We start from the raw sequence: 17167 nt of genomic DNA on the forward strand, positions 1-17167 counted from the left end.
AACCACTGCGTGGCTTAGTAATAATTGTAGCTTTCATCAGGGCAGGGCCTTTCTCACTTTATCCTTATAAAATTGTTCCAATCATTGACCGACACAGCCTAACACTTTTCCAATGACTGATGGCATTTCAACGCTTTCCGATCGCTTTATTATTTCCACTTTATTTTCAATCATGGTCGTGATTATTTTCAAGAACAGGAAATAATGCTCTGCGCATTCAGAGGACTGGTGCCGGGTCCTAATGTCCACTGCATTGAGACAGGTTAAATAAGGTCTGGGGTTCCACTGCATCCAAAGATCCACCGCATTGAGACAGGTTGAATAAGGGACCTGAGCATCCGTGAATTTTGGAATCCGCGAGGGGTCCTGGGACCAATCCCTTGTGGATAAGGAGGGCTGACTGTACTGTCAATAGATGAAAATATGGGAGAATTGGGACCTTGATGGTTAATTTATTGGAATAAATGTTAAGATCCAATTCTTTGAATTTGCCTTGGACTATAAAGCTGACAATTTGATCAATACCTTTCAACAAGCAATGAAATGTAGCATTGTGTCAGCAGTTTGCCACTTTATCAAGCTGAAGTCAAGCAATGAGGATGTTTTGAATGTAGCCTAGAAGATTGCTCCCTGGAATGAGGCAATACTAGGGACTGCAAAATTTGAAGAAAATTACACATGCCCCTCGGAAGTGTAGAGTGTCACTGACAAAAGAGCAAGTGGAGATGCATCTACTGAGTCAGGAAGCCCTCACCTCATATTGGTCAAGAAACATGTGAAGCTGTTGTACACTAATTCGCAAGTCAGTTTCATTGAACTCATATGGAATATTCCATCCTAGTGGTCCAAATTTTCGTCTTTCCTGGACCAGTGCATGGAAGAAACATAGACCATAGAGAAGCTTTTTAAATTCAGCCTGTTGGAAAAAAACAATACATCTATTCCAGTCATCATGTACATTCCATCAACACTAATGTGTCTTAAGTGTTTTACTTATTTTGAATTAACTTTAAAACAAAAATATTGTGGATAATATTCAGTTTCTTTCAGTGTCATCAAACTTAAACACAACTGCAAACTTTAGATAGTATTTCTTTTGTTCTTATATTAAATTTTATTGGATTTGCTCATGTCAAAAAAACCTGAAAACAAAGAGTCTATTGTCAGATTTTGCCCTACATTTGCATTCAACCTGTAATCAATTTTGTTACCTTTTGTTTCAAACAATATATATACAAAAATACATACTATTATGCATTAAAATAATTAATTAATTTTCTTCAATTAATTCTTAAAATCCTAATCCACTTACACCGTGGAATTAAATGCATCTTTCTTGAAAACATTTCTGCAATATCCATAGAGCATTTATATTATGTCCTGTTTTTTGGGAATTTTATACTGCAAAGGATATCTCATATAAAAAAAGAAAAACATTGCTTTCTAATGTCACCTATATAACTAATGATCAGAACAATAAACATCATAAATGGACTATTTAGTGTCAGTACACAGAATTTCAGCATTTTTGTTAAAAGAAAAGTCTGAAGGGTTCACGAATTTAATCATATTGTAATGCATTACAAATTACATCAGTCAACAGGTGAGAAATCTGCTATTCCTGGTGCCTCCATAAATATTAGTAAATTGACTTTGACAATACATTGCACCAGAGATTGCTTTGACCACTCATGTGTAAAACTATTTCAAACAGTTTCAGATATTTCCTCCAGAAGGTTAATCTTAAATTAAAATAAATAGAGGATACATAATATTATATTAACACTATGCTCTTAAAAATGTTTTTTTGCCCTGAAGTTAATTTCTAATCCTCAAATTATGATAAGGGAAAGTGTAATGGCCCATTTGGTTTTGGATTATGTACTCAAATGGATTTGCTCATTCTTAAATGACATGTGGTTAAAATTGCACTAACCGGCTTTGTGCAGCTGCCAAAGAACTCTGGATCAGAAATGGGATCCATAAGGTATGATCGGATAATATTGGGTCGAAGTCCCTTTGGGGCTTCGTTGGTCATTTTGACCCCATTCTGCAGAACAGAAACTGGGAAATTTGAAGAAGGATAGCTGGTCAGCCACAGTCTAAAATCAGGATGTGTAGTCTCTGGATTCAGTTCCTGAAATACAATTACACATGAAACAATATTAATTCTCAGAAGAAAAAGAACAAAAGCACTCAGCTTAATTAGAAACACTACAGCTGAGAATGTAGGATACATTCTTTCATTTTAAATATTGGCTAACTTGTTAACCATTCCAGTGATGGCATATTCGCTTATCATGAGACCTTACATAGCTGTATGTCCTTTGAAGAATGTATGCACTGCCATTTTAATGATCCATTTCCCAACATGTTAACTAACAGCAGCCAGTTAAAATGCAATTTGCACCACTTACCAGAAACAAAGGGATTCCACCCATGAGAACACTCACTATTGTTTATGCTTAAAATGAACGTACTTAAATAAAGAATGGTAAAGTTCATTCCTGGACTTTAAAGGCATGAGATATTTTTTAAAGAAAAAAACAAGACAGAGGCAACAATTTATGTTCTCTGCTCAAAGTCTACATGAAAAAATCTAAACATCTCAAATGACTCTTGGAAATCTCAGGTCCATGACCATTCAAAATAGAGAGGAAGCATTGCAGAAGGTATCAAGAACCAGGAGGTCATGCATAGTGTGCACAGAGAGGCCATGCATCAGTAGTGGAAGGAGCAGACCATCTACCAGACTCGGCTCTACTGGCCACCACCTGCCCCACCTGTGGTTATCATATTGGCCTTGTTAGTTACCTCAGAAGTAAATTACCCTTAGTAACACAAGACTAATCAACAAGATGCAAGTGAAGGCCAAAAATGAGATGCGTTAACAGGACCGAGCATTCTGCATAGAACTTATTTAAAATAGTGTTTGAGTGTGGCCTAAGAAACAACTTTCTAATCAAAATATTATCTGGTGGAAATTTCCCAGAGCCCAACCATTTTAATTTCTATTCCCATTGCAACATGTCAGTCTATGACCTCCTCTTTTGCATGATGAGGCCACCCTATGGGTGAAGGGGTATCACCTCATATTCCAACTAGGTAGCCTCCAACCTGATGGCATGAACGTCAATTTCTCCTTCCGGTAAACCCAACCCCTTTCCCTCTCCTTCTGTTCCCCACTCTGGCCTCTTACTCTTCTCACCTGCTTATCAGCTCCCCTGGTGACCCCCTTCTTCCTTTCTTTCCCCCATGGCCCACTCTCCTCTCCTATCAGATTCCTCCTTGTCCAGCCCTTTGCCTTTCCCATCCACCTATCTTCACCTAACACCTTCTAGCCAATCTTCCTTCCCCTCTCCCCATATTTTTATTTTAGTGTCTTCCCCCTTCTTTTCCCTCCTGAGAAAGGATCTTTCTTGGCTCAAAACGTAAACTGTTTATTCATTTCCATAGATTCTGCCTCACCAGCTGAGTTCCTCCAGAATTTTGTGTGTGTTGCTCTGGATTGCCAGCATCTGTACAATCTCTTGTGTTTACGGCTATTTACTTAGCTGTCTTACTGAACTGAAGGACAAAATTATATAATTCACACAAACTTTATGCAAAATTAGACACTTTGAATGACAAAGTGATTTCAATTTTCATAAGTAATGGTGATCTGAAATGTGCTCACTGCTGGCTGTTAAAGTGTGAAAACTTTCCATCTGTTAATAATTGCTGAATTTAACAATCCTTATCAGCTACATAAAAAGGAAGACCAACAAATAAATATTGTTTCTTTTCTTAGTCCTTGTTAATCATCTGCAAGAGGTTAATTCAGAATATCTTGACAATACTCAGGCAGTTAGCACATTCTGTTTTGATAAAAGATCACCAGCCCAAAGCATTAAATTTAACTTTATCTCCGTCAACACAATTTGACCTGCTAAGCATTTCCAAGATTCTATGATTTTATTTAAAAATTTCTACATTTACAATATTTTGCTTTTATACCAATCCAAATAACGAGACACGTTTAAATAACCAGAAGCAATAGATTCAAACAAAGTATAAGATAGTAATGGTGTGATTTTAAATTCCCCGGTATAATTTCTACAATGATACAACTAAATTGTCCATTAGTGTAAAGGGGGTTTCTTCTTTTTTCTTTGTTACTGTGTATGTAATCAAAATGGCTTCTTTGTTTTGTTAAAAGTAGGAATGCTTCTTTGTTGCGAGAGAGTGCTGGAAGCTTGTTTGGGGAGGAGATGTCACTGCTTGTGCTTGGGTTAAGGTGTGTTGGCAGGAAAGGTGGCGAGTTATTTAATAGTCATGAGGATATGACATTTATTTGGTGGGGGGAGAGTGTAAAGGGGGTTTCTTCTTTTTTCTTTGTTACTGTGTATGTAATCAAAATTGGGATTAATGTTGTTCTTTCTTCTGAGTCTGTGAGCTATTGTTGACCGGCTTTTGGGGAGATCGGCGCGAGGGGGTGAGAGAGAGAGGATGCGATGCTGTAAACTGGGCAAGGAACGGACCCCAAGCGGTGGGGGGGGGTCTGAGGCCAGGAGGCACTCCAAGGAGAGGAGATGAGACTAGATGTGCTTGGTTGACCACTTCGGATGGTCCTAAGCTGTTTGGAGAGTCGAGGAGTTCGGAGGGTCCTAAGCAGCGAGTCGAGGAGTTCGGAGGGGATCGAATGGTGGCCAGAAGACTTCAGTAATTGAGCTCCAATGGTTGTGCACGAAGTGGTTTGGACTTTGATAAGTTTGGCGCCTTTTCTTTATTTTTTTTCTTCATATATACTGTATCATTATTAATCACTTAGTTATAGTAGCCTTTATAAATTGTACTCATTTAATTGCATATGGTGTACTGTGTTTTTGGGCGAGGCAGGGACATAACACAGCATCCACACTGGCTGATTACCCAGTTTGGCGGGGCCGAAGGCTGCTACCCCTAGACGGAAACGAGCTGAGCGAGCCTGAGGCGACCCAGGGGGTTACATTGTTACATTCAAGCATTCTTGAAATTAAAAAATGTCACTTTTCATATTTTAATTAATGGCTCTAAATTAGATATGGTGGGCATGACTTCAGGATTGAGAGACGTCCATTTAGAACAGAGATGCGGAGAAATTAGTCAGAGAGTGATAAATCTGTGGAATTTGTCGCCTCGAACAGCTGTGGAGGCCATGTCATTGGGTGCATTTAAGGCAGAGATAGATAGATTCTTGATTAGTCAGGGCATCAAAGGGTATGGGGAGAAGGCGGGGAGTGGGGATGACTGGAAGAATTGGATCAGCCCATGATTGAATGGCAGAGGAGACTTGAAAGTCTGAATGGCTAACTTCTGCTCCTATATCTTTTGGTCTAAATTATGGGAGATAGAGAGCTTTTGATACTCCTCTACATGGCTGTGATCTTTGTAGCATTTGGTATATATAGATAGTCACGCACGATCAGTCTTCATAGTTCAACCAAATTAGCATTGAATCAATGAGCAGCCAAACGCGAGGCTCTAGTTTTATGGTCAGCTGACTGGTTAGAGGTGTGAGATATAGCAAAGCAAATAATTCTGATGAGCCTGCACATCAGCTTAACATTGAAGAGTGTAATGGGCATGTAAACAGTTCTATCTAAGTAAAATTAGGTCATATGTTGCAGTGGAGAAAATTTTTACAACTCCTACACCACCAAGTGTCAGAGTAAAGCCTTTAAGAACTGATCCATAGAGCAGACTACAGTAAAGTGGGCACTAGGCATGTTCCCAACTGGTCTTTCCTGCATTGCAGAAACATGGTTCATAGTCAGCTTGAGAAATCAACGGCATAAATGGAGGAAGGGAAGGAATGCAGGAACTACATCTGGGTCTGAACTACATCATCCCTTATTTTCCTACTTTGATGAGACTCTCAGTGTGTTTCCAATAAATATACTTTTAAATCTGATATTCATAGGAAAATCAACTTTAAATAAAAATGGGACACAGCAGGGAAAACAAAATTCCTGCATTGGCCTCCTGTGATTTGCAATGTATATAATAAAGTGAACAAAAATTCATACCGCACAAACTCTTTCTAATGTTGGCATCCATGATGTTGCCAAATGACAGTTTTGTAATACTACCCAGGAACCTTGCTTCACTGCCATCTCAATCATATTCATTGCTATTGGTCCTTGACCCTGTCCAAGGGACAAAGAGCTCAACTTGGATCCGCCAAAGCCCTGTAGAGACATTATATATTAATTGATCATTTAAAAGTAATATTTTCATTTAATATTGATTCAAACAATACAACTGAAGATATGCAGAATAAAGAGAAAGTTCATTTCTCAATGCAATGAAGAGCTATTTAATTCAAAAGAAAAAAATAGATACTATAATAACTATTCATTTTACCAAGTTTTTAATATTAACTTTCCTATCTAAACCTACAAATTTTCAGTGAGGGTGATAATAAATGACATTACTATCTTCAGTGTAGGAAAATGCATGCTTAGACCTATATTGCCATCATTGGTTTGGTTATAATCCTAAACTCCAAATACATTACAATCTAGCCTTGACAGCAGGAGTATCTTTTCAACTGCTTATCATTGTACCAACCTATTCACTTGCATCTCGAAGGAAAATACAGAAAGCACAGTGAAGTGGAAAACTTCTGGGAATTTAATACGATATTGCAGAGAGGAAAGTAATACAGTGGATTCTGGTTAAATGGGAAACATCAGGACCAGCACATTTCAGCCCAATTAAGCACCTAACCCAGTTCGCTGAAGTTTGATGGTAAGTAGTTTAAAAAGTATAAAAAAGACAACTGCCATTTAACTGAGTAATAAATTGTATATTTAAATGAAATACAGAACGAATTAGAACATTATCAATACTACTACAGTACTATCAAACTGTCCATTAATTCCTAATGGTTATCAATGGAGGAATTCATCTAGTGTATGCTGCTGTGTTGTTTTGATTGATCGTAAATGAACAAAATCAGTGCAGACACCTTGTTCAAATAGTGGACTGCATTCAAAACAGTGCTTTCAATGATTACATTCTCCAAATCTTCATTTACATTGTAACATTCAAGATGACTGTAGATATCTTCAAATTCTTGCTAGTTTCTAACTTGTTTAAGTAGTGAAGTCATTTCATTTTCACTCACAGCCAATTCTGGCTTGAAACTGTAATGAGCAAAACAGTTCTGAATTCTCTTACTGCTTACTTCTCATCAAATATTAGTGAGAAAAATCACTGTTTTTTGAACACAAAGGTATGCAACTGGCTCTATTTAAAATTGCTTGTTCTCAGCATAGTTGAGTGTCTAACAGCCACATAAGTGTACACAAACTATGCTAGTTAGAAATTGTTTAGCAACCGTCTCCTATCCCAATTAAGCAGCATGGTGTCCCAAAGTGAATCCTAGCCATTTTCTCAATTAGCTTTCATTCTTTAAGAGTTGTCCTAAAAATGCGCCTGTCCCAATTAACTGATGGCCCATTTAATTGGAATCCACTGTATACCAAAACAAATTAAGAATTAAACCATTGTGCCCAGAGTTCACTATTTAAACAAGGTGCTTTTCCAGGAATTAAACAACACTCAACATATACCGTACTCATCCCAGGTACCAAGAATACACATCCATTGGATTTAACCAGTTCCATAGTGTTTTCTCATTATTTTTAGCAAATAGAATTCTATAAAGTTATCATTTCAGAAACTTGTAAGTTTCATTTGTGGTACAATTTGACTTAAATGCATCAAAACAGTTAATACATTTGGATGTACCTGATCATCAGCAAATTTGAGAAGAGCAGCCATTGGGTCAGCACCAGGTGACAAGATAAATATAAGTGGAGCAGTCGAATTGCTGTCACCAAAAGCACTGCCCAAATCGAATGGAGGGGGTTCAATGAATTGTCGACCAAGAACATCAGTTACATATTCTTGAGCCATTGGAATAAACTGAAGAAAAAGAAATCCTTTGCTTAATAGCTTCATAAAAGACTACAAATGAACAATCATAACAATTAGAAAATAACAGGCTACAAATCATTGTGCTGTTCTATTCAGAAAATCCATATGAATGGAAACCTCTCTTGGAATATTAAATGCTGCAAATACTCCTGAGAATTAAGGCTTATGTAAGTGTTGATTGTACTATAGCTGTGCAAATGAGTCATGCAAAAATAGAAATTGAAAAGTAATAAGGTACTGTTCATGGGTTCAATGTCCATTCAGAAATCGGTTGGCAGAAGGGAAGAAGCTGCTCCTGAAATGTTGAGTGCATGACTTCAGGCAGTTGCACCTCTTTCCTAATGGTAGCAATGAAAACAGGGTATGACATGGGTCCTTAATGATGAATGCCAACTTTTTGAGGCATCGCTTCTTGAAGATATCCTGGATAATATGAAGGCTAGTGCCCATGATGGAGGTGAGTAAATTTACAAGTCTCTGCAGCTTATTTTGATCCTGTGCAGTCGACACACACCCCATATCAGATGCTGATGCAGCCAGTTGGAATGCTCTCTACAGTACATCTATAAAAATTAGTGACTGTGTTTGATGACATACCAAATCTCCTCAAACTCCTAATGAAATATAGCTGTTGTTGTGCCTTGTTTTTATAGCGGCATCGATGTGTTGGGTTCAGGATAGACCCTCAGAGATATTGGCACCCACGAGCTTGAAATTGCTCTCTCTCTACTTCTGATCCCTCTCTGAGGACTGGTGTGTGTTCCTTTGTCTTACCCTTCCTTAAGTCCACAATCAGCATGACAGCATGGTTGTTGCTGTGATACCACTCAACTAGCTGGAATATCTCGCTCCTGTATGTTCTCACACCACCATCTGAAGTTCTGCTAACAATAGCTGTGTTGTTAGCAAATTTTTAAGTGGCATTTGAGCTATGCCTAACCACATAATCATGAGTGTAGAGAGAGTAGAGTTTGGGCTAAGCACACATCCCTGAGGTCCTTGATTGTCCATTTGCAGAGGGAGGTATAGAACTTTTTGATCAAAACTGCAGGAATGATTGAGTTAAATGCTAAGCTGCAAATAAACAGCATCTTGTCACAGATATTTGTATTGCCCAGGTGATCCAGGGCTTCATAAGGAGCCAATGAGATCACATTAGGCATATTGTGGAACCAGTTCCCTGCTGAAACAGGAGATAATTTTAGTCGTAACCGACTTCTCAAAATACTTCATCAGTTTAACCCTCTTGAAGCAGGTGGGAACATCCAACTCTAGCAATGAGAGACTGAAAATGTCTTTGAACACCCCCACCAGTTGGTTGGCACAGCTTGTCAGAGCCCTACCAGGTACTCCATCGTTTCCTTGTGAGGGTTCACACTCTTGAAAGACACAGTGACATCAGACCCCAAGACAGAGATCACAGGGTCACCAGGTGCCAAAGGGATCCTCATATCTGTAGTTTTATTCTCCCTTTCAAAGCATGCGTTAAAGGCACTGAGCTCCTCTAGGAGTGAAGCATCACTGCCATTCATGATGTTAGGTTTCACTTTGTAGGAAGTAATGGCCTAAAACCCTGCCAGAGTTGACGTGCATCCAATTCTGCCTCCAACCTCGTTTAAAATAGTTCCTTTACCCTTGAAATAGCCTTCCGCAAGTCATACCTGGTTTTCTCATATAGTCCTGGGTCTTCAGACATGAATGCCACAGATCTAGCCTTCAGCAGACTCTAACCTCCATGGCTTTTGATTTGGCAATCTACAGTATGGTCTCATAGGCACACACTCATCCACACAAGTTTTAATGAAGTCAGTGACAGCTGTGGTGTACTCATTCAGACTCGAAGATGAATCTCTGAATACAGCCCAGTCCACCAATTCAAAGCAGTCTTGCAAGTGCTTCTGTGCCCCCCTTGTCCAAACCTTCTTGGTCCTCAATGCTGGTGCTGCAGTCTTCAGTCTCTGCCTACACTCACAAGCAGATGCCATAAAGTTTGCACAGATAAGGGTGTAATATTCCAAATTTCCTAGAAATTATATGAAGTAAAGCCAACAGTTGCACATGGAACTTCTGGTCCTGCTTCACAAATATCAACAACCTGCAAAATGTAAATTAGTTTTATTCAAACTTTAACTACAAAAACAAAGTACAGGTATTGACAACTTACTCAATATAACTGATGTGAGGTAATCAGTTTTGTATTTCATTGTTTTGTAACTCCAAAACATAAAACTAATTAAAAGAAAGACAAAACTGGGGATAACCTGTGTACTCTTCATTTTTACTTTAGTGAGGCAGCACTTATAACATTGTGGTGTAATGCCATATGCCATTCCTGTACTTTTACATATAACCAGTAATGAAATATGTAAGCAAAGGATGCTCAATCAATATTTCCCCCTCCAGGTAAGTTTTCATGTTCTGTTGTTTTACAATAGTGAACCACAGTGAATACAATTTGGCTTATTTTTGACACTGATCAACAGAAAAAGACTCTTTCGTGTCAAAGTGAAAACAAATCTCTGCAAAGTGATCTAAATAATTACAAAGATAAAACACAAAATAAATGATTGCATAAGTATTCACCCCTCCTCTTTAATATGCCACACCAAATCATCACCGATGCAGCCAATTGGTTTTAGAAGTCACATAATTAGTTAAACGGAGATCATCTGTGTGCAGTCAAGGTATTTCAATTGATTGTAGTAAAAACACACAGGTATCTGGAAGGTCCAGCGACTGGTGGGTCAGAATCCTGGCAAAAGCTACACTATGAAGACAAAGGAATACTCCCAAGCGATTCCGCGAAAAGGTTATTGAAAAGCACAAGTCAGGAGATGGATACAAGAAAATTTCCAAGTCACTGAATATTCCTTGGAGTACAGTTAAGTCAATCATCAACAAATAGAAAGAATATGGCACAGCTGTAAATCTGCCAACCTCAAGAGCAGGCCAACCTCAAAAATTGAGTGACTAGTGGACTAAAATGGGACTAGTGAGGAAGGACACACGAAGACGGATGACATCTCTGGAGGAGTTACAAGTTTCAGTGGCTGAGATGGGAGAGACTGCGCATACAACTGTTACCTGGGTGCTTAACCAGTTGCAGCTTTATGGGAGAGTGGTAAAGAGAAAGCCAATGTTGGAAAAACTCGCATGAAATCTCAGCTAGAGTTTGCCAGGAGGAATGTGGGAGGCTCTGAAATCAGCTGGAAGAAGGTTCTTTGGTCTGATGAAACCAAAATTGAGCTTTTTCATCATCAGACTAAACACCATGATCAACAAAAACACAACATCCCTACCATTTTGACTTTTGACATAAAAAGTTGCTTTCTGTTGATCAATGTCAAAAAAGCCAAATTAAATCCATTGTGATTTAATATTGTAAAACTATAAAATATGAAAACTTACAAGGTGGATGAATACTTTTTAGAGGCACTGTACATACAAGTACACAAATACATACATAAACCTACTCAACTGATCATTGCATCATCTCCATAACATAGGATAGTTGTCCAGTTCTGTCCTTGACCTTTCCAAGTACCCACTTTTGATCACTTCTGTAGTCCCTCACCAGGACTGCTTCTCCAGGAGTGAAATATCAACCCTCCTTTTTTGAAGTGCCCTCAATTTGTCTCAGCTGTTCTGCGATTTAGTTTGAGGAGATCCAAGCATGAGCACAAGGGACGATCCAGGAACAGTATATCTGCTGAGTTGTTGTTTATGGAGTGTACTGCATTGCGATATACAAGGAGGAAATTGGTGAGCTTCTTATTCAGTGTTAGTGTAGTGTGTTTTGCTAACTCTGGACAAATGTTTCTGATAAGCCATTTGTAGCTGGGTGGTATGGTGCAGATGTAATATGCCTTATTCCATTCATTTTCAGGAATGACTGGAACTGTTCCTGCAACAAACCGAAGTCCATTGTCACTGATTAAGTGTTCTAGGACACCAGTCCTTGAGAAGATGGTTGTTAATACATCAACCAAGCACAAGTTTGTTGTGGAGGCCACTGGGAACACTCAGATCATAGAAATCTACAGCACATTACAGGTCCTTCAGCCCACAATGTTGTGCCGACCATGTAACCCACTCCAGAAACTGCCTAGAATTTCCCTGGCGCATAGCCCTCTATTTTTCTAAGCTCCTTGTCCCTATCTAAGAGTCTCTTAAAAGACCCTATTGTATCTGCAGCCCCTCTGTACCTACTGAAAACTATGCCCCCTCATGTTAGCCATTTCAGCGCTGGGAGAAAGCATCTGACTATCCACACAGTCAATGCCTCACATTATTTTATACACCTCTGTTGTCACCACTCCTCCTCTGTCGCTCTAAGGAGAAAAGGCCAACTTCACTCAACCTATTCTCATAAGGCATGCTCCCCAATCCAGGCAACATCCTTGTAAATCTCCTCTGCAGCCTTTCTATAGTTTCCACATCCTTCCTGTAGTGAGGTGACCAGAACTGATCACAGTACTCCGAATGGGCTCTAACCACGGTCCTATATAGTGAAACATTACCTCTCAGCTCTCAAACTCAGCCCCACAGTTGAAGAAGGCCAACACATCATACACCTTTTTAACAACACTGTCAACATGCACAGCTGCTTTGAGTGTCCTATGGACATGGATCCCAAGATCTCTTTGATTCTCCACACTGCCATTATCAATAAGTATTATATTCTGCCTTCAAATTTGATCTTCTAAAATGAACCACTTCATACTTATCTGGGTTGAACTCCATCTACCTCTTCTCAGTCCAGTTCTGCATCCTATCAATGTCCCACTGTAACCTCTGCCACCTCTCCAGATTATCCACAACACTCCCAACTTTTGTGTCATCAGCAAACTTTCTAACCCACCCTTCTACTTCTTCATCCAGGTCATTTATAAAAATCACAAAGAAGAGGGGTTCCCAGAATAGATCCCTGTGGAACACCACTGGTCACCGATGTCTATGCAGCATATGAACCATCTACAACTACTCTTTGCCTTCTGTAGCTAAGTCAATTCTGGATCCACAAAGCAAGGTCTCCTTGGATCCTATGCATCTTTACTTTTTGAAGGAGCCTTGCATGGGGAACCTTTTCAAATGCCTTACTGAAATCCATATACACTACATCCACTGCTCTACCTTCAGCAACTTATTTTGTTATATCCTCAGTGACTTCTGATCAATTTGTAGTGCCAGGAATCTTGCATCCATGACGGTCCAGCAAAATCTACATGAATCTTCTGCCAGGGCAACGCAAGCCATTTGCAGAGATGGAAAGGAGCTGCTCTTGGCATCCAGAACAATGTATGGCAAGCTGCTAGATCTGCTGATGTATCCCAGGCCACCAGCCAATGCTTTGAGCTGATGCTTTCATTTTGGATACGCTTAGGTAGATGACTGGCATGTAGTTCCTCTAACACTTTAGCTCTCATCTTGGATGGTACAACAACTCTAAATCCCCACATAAGGCAACCCCCACAAAGGGCAAGTTCATCCCAGTGTTGGAAAATAGGGCAACTAGAATTTCTGCTGCATATTCCAGCCATTTTGGATGGACTGAGACAGTGTGGGTCTGTTCTAGTTTCCCTTTGGATCATCTCTGCCATAATAGAAAGACTTTCAATTTGCATTAGGGAGAATACATCGAGAGGAGTGTCCTCTTTTGTAAATTTATTTCCTTTTCCGGGCGAAACGGGACAATGCATCAGCAGTTCCCTGATTAGTTGTCCTCCTGAATGCAATCTTGTAACTGTGTCCTCCCTGAAACAGAGCCCATCTCTGCACTTGTACTGCTGCTGTTAGTAAAACACCCTTCTGTGCATTGAAAATGGACACTAGTGGCTGATGATCAGTCATGAGAATAAACTCTCTCTGGTACAGGTTGAAATGTTTTTCACCCTAAAACAGACTCTGTCAATCTGTGCATAACTTTTCTCTCCGGCAGTAAGGGAACGCATTTGGCATGACATGTCTGCACCGACACCATAAGATGAGGCAACACAGGCAGGTTTCACTGGACGATGTGGATTATAATGTGTGAACACAATATTATTCAAATATTACTGAAATATTAAATAAAAACTGATTTATTCTGTCCAGTTTTCTTTGAATCCCTATTCAGGATCCTAGGTTCAAGAAAGCATTTAAATCCTGTTTCCAAGATCCATTTCGCTCTTATTCCTTCTTTTCTCCAATAAGGATAAAACATCAATAGTTGAATCCAACTCACCCATTTTATCTACTTCTGTCCCATGAAGCCAGACCATTGTTACTACAATTCCATCTCCATTTTCCACTTGGACACTTGTGTGGTATCCTAATCATTATAATGAGCTACAGAGGAGTGTGGGACTGACTGTTCCTGATAATTCATACAAAGGCATTTACCCCCTCATGGGCAAGCCTAATCACATAGCTATTTCACTGCCTTGACTTAGACCTCAGTGTGTCTCTTATTCGCATAGTAAGAACCATCACTTCTCACTGCACTTGAGGCCTTGGATTCCATTAGATATGTGTCTTAGAGTGAACCAAACTGTTTCTAATTTTACAACCAGTTGGCTAGTCAACATATTAGGTCTCCATGATTGTGGACTTTAGGAAGGTGCTGGTGAACCATTCCCCTCTGCGCATACGTACTTCCTCCACAGTGAAAGTTAAGTGCACCAAATTGCTGGGTATTCACATCATGGACGACCTCTCCTAGGATCTTAGGCAGCCATCAATCCCATAGAATCATGAGTTTGCACCTCTGGTGGACTTTGTCTTCTCCAGGGTGCAAGCCTGGGTGGGAAGATTTGAAGAACCAGCTGTTGCCCATGCAGCAGGCTCCCCCTCTCCACGTCACTGATGTAGTCCAAGGGAAGGGCAAGTGCTGATACAGCTTGGCACCAGTGTTGTCACAGACGTTGCGAGAGTGAAGTTGTAAACAACATCAAACTGCCTTAGGGAACCCAGCCCCAGATTTCTTCTTCAGGGTTCACTCCCAAAGCCTTTGTCATGGGTGGGTATGGCCACATGGCAGCAGAGGTTTAAAATCAGAGTTTCCTTCTCCTAGGCGGCTGCCATCCAAGGCTGACGAGCCCCACCTGCCTGAAGCAAATGGCTTTGAGGTGCCAGTGGTCTGCCTTCGTCCCTTCTCTTGTCAGTAGAAACAGTTCCACAGGGCCTAGTGGCTAAGCCACATGTGAAGGCCAAGAGATAGACTTGGTTGTCAGAGGCTGTTAGAGTTGCATGCCATTTGGAGCACTTTATAGACAGTGGGAGCTTACCTTTACTACCCCCCTGGCTAAGACAACCATAGGAACCAAGTCCCACAATATCACCTTCCTGAATAAGAAGGTAGTGTAGCCCCTCTATTTCCTGAGGAGACTGAGGCAAGCAAGGCTCCCCCACCATCTTATCTGAATTTTACAGGAGCATCATCGAGAGCATCCTAACAAGCTGCATCTCCATGTAGCATGGGAGCAGCAAGGCATCAGACCAAAAGTCCATACAAAGGATTATGAGAATGGCCAAGAAGATCACTGGAGTCTCCTGGTCATCCAATGGGGACATTTATCAGGACCGCTGCATACGCAGGGCCCTTAGTATTATCAAGGATCCCACCCACCTATCCAGCATCCTCTTTGACCTTCTATCATCAGGCAGGAGACTCCGATGCATAAGACAAGAATGGTCAGGATGGGAAACAGCTTCTTCCCTCAGGCTATTCGGCTTCTGAACTCCTTGCCACATCACATTCAAAGTGTCACCAGATTCTTTGTACTGTACCCTACAGTATTTAATTTATGCACTTTATCAATGTATAATTCATTTGTAGATTTAATTCTTACTTTCCTAAGCTATTGTGTGATATGCTGTATGCACCTTATGTGAACAAGTGTGCTTACTCTGATGTGGAGAAATGTCATCTCGTTTGGTGGTATACATATATATAGTTAAATGACAATAAACTTGACTTGACTTTGGTCTTACTAAAGCAAGCAAGCTTCGTATTTATTTGCTGCTGCTTAGAGAATGATGTATTAGTGTATTAACCTTTACTTCAGTCTAGTTCATCTTGTGATCAATCAACGACCTAGAGATTCACTACTTCAATTAAGTTTTTATCAGTTTCCTGGCTTATATAGCATTTGATGGCCTGGACCTGATTGAATACTGAAAAGCCTAAATAAAATGGACATAAAAAGATGTTTCCATTAGTGGGGGGGTTTAAAACCAGAGGGCATAGCTTCAGAACAGGAGGATGTTCTTTTAGAGAGGAGATGAAGAGGAAGTTGTTTAGCCGGAGGGTGGTGAATCTATGGAATTCAATGCCGCAGATGGTTGTTGCGGCCAAGTCATTGGGTATACTTAAAGTGAAAGTTGATAGGTTCGTGATTACTAAGGGTGTCAAAGGCTACAGAGAGAAGGCAGGGGAATGGGGTTGAAAGGCATCATAAAAAATATCAATAATCATTCTTGCATGGAGCTGCTGCCAAACGTTGGTTCAAAGCGGTAACATTTTCTGTTTAAAGACAGCTGTATTTTAACTCTTTTCCTACCACATATCCCCACAGATTTTAGACACTATTTCAATAAATTACAACCACACATACTGTAGCTAAATTATAGGGATTGAAATTCAAACCTTGTCAGGCCTCAAACAACGAATTACAAGCATCCTTTGAAAATTCCCCAGTTTATCTTCCCATTGACCAGGAAATATCTCATGATGTGGCTCCTGAAAAACAGAATGTAGATTTGAAATGAAAAGTAGAAAGCATTGGAAACTCAACTGATTCAGCAGAATCTGAGGAAAGAAAAAAAGAGTTAACATTTCACGTTAAGAACCTTTCTTCAGAACTGGTATGGTGGTTTTTATTTAAAGATGTGGGGAAGGATAGTCAGGACAAAGGAAATATTTTTGATAGTTCAAGGTCAAATTGCCCAGGTGTACAAAATGTTTTCAGAGCCAATGGATAGTCCTTGTAAAATTTTGCACAATTCAAGGTCAGATTTTCTCTGTATATCAGTTGCTATTGGTTTACTAAAGAAAAATTAGTGACACTGCTTTTGGCTTTGAGAGCTTGAGTTTCAGACACTGCTCCATCACAATCAAACTTGCTCTACTAGCTCATTTTCAAATAAGGAGACAACCAAACTCCTTGGCCCTTGCCAAATATTGCTCACATCTTCAGAATTCCATTCCTCTTCCAAAGTTAAG

General features: G+C 39.8%; 1 protein-coding gene and 1 long non-coding RNA gene across 3 annotated transcripts in view; one reads left to right on the plus strand and one right to left on the minus strand.

Annotated features, from left to right (window-relative positions):
• The window catches only part of dnah7 (dynein, axonemal, heavy chain 7), a 269206-nt gene that overhangs the window by 58024 nt on the left and 194015 nt on the right, over positions 1–17167 (minus strand). Inside the window, exons 53-57 of the mRNA XM_059966905.1 lie at positions 16592–16684; positions 7777–7953; positions 6048–6209; positions 1937–2137; positions 755–916 (exon numbers count right to left, since the gene is read on the minus strand). Coding sequence (XP_059822888.1) covers positions 755–916; positions 1937–2137; positions 6048–6209; positions 7777–7953; positions 16592–16684 — 795 coding nt within the window. The remainder of the gene's footprint in view (positions 1–754; positions 917–1936; positions 2138–6047; positions 6210–7776; positions 7954–16591; positions 16685–17167) is intronic.
• LOC132392690 (uncharacterized) overlaps positions 1–17167 on the plus strand; it is a 52819-nt gene that overhangs the window by 24796 nt on the left and 10856 nt on the right. The window contains exons 2-3 of one of the 2 annotated variants that reach the window (XR_009511622.1): positions 6613–6771; positions 8230–8422. The exons of the other annotated variant lie outside the window; for it this stretch is intronic. This is a non-coding gene — a long non-coding RNA (uncharacterized LOC132392690). The remainder of the gene's footprint in view (positions 1–6612; positions 6772–8229; positions 8423–17167) is intronic. 2 annotated transcript variants of the gene reach the window in all.

The sequence above is a fragment of the Hypanus sabinus genome, chromosome 4 (assembly GCF_030144855.1).
Source record: "Hypanus sabinus isolate sHypSab1 chromosome 4, sHypSab1.hap1, whole genome shotgun sequence".
Taxonomy (NCBI): domain Eukaryota; kingdom Metazoa; phylum Chordata; class Chondrichthyes; order Myliobatiformes; family Dasyatidae; genus Hypanus; species Hypanus sabinus.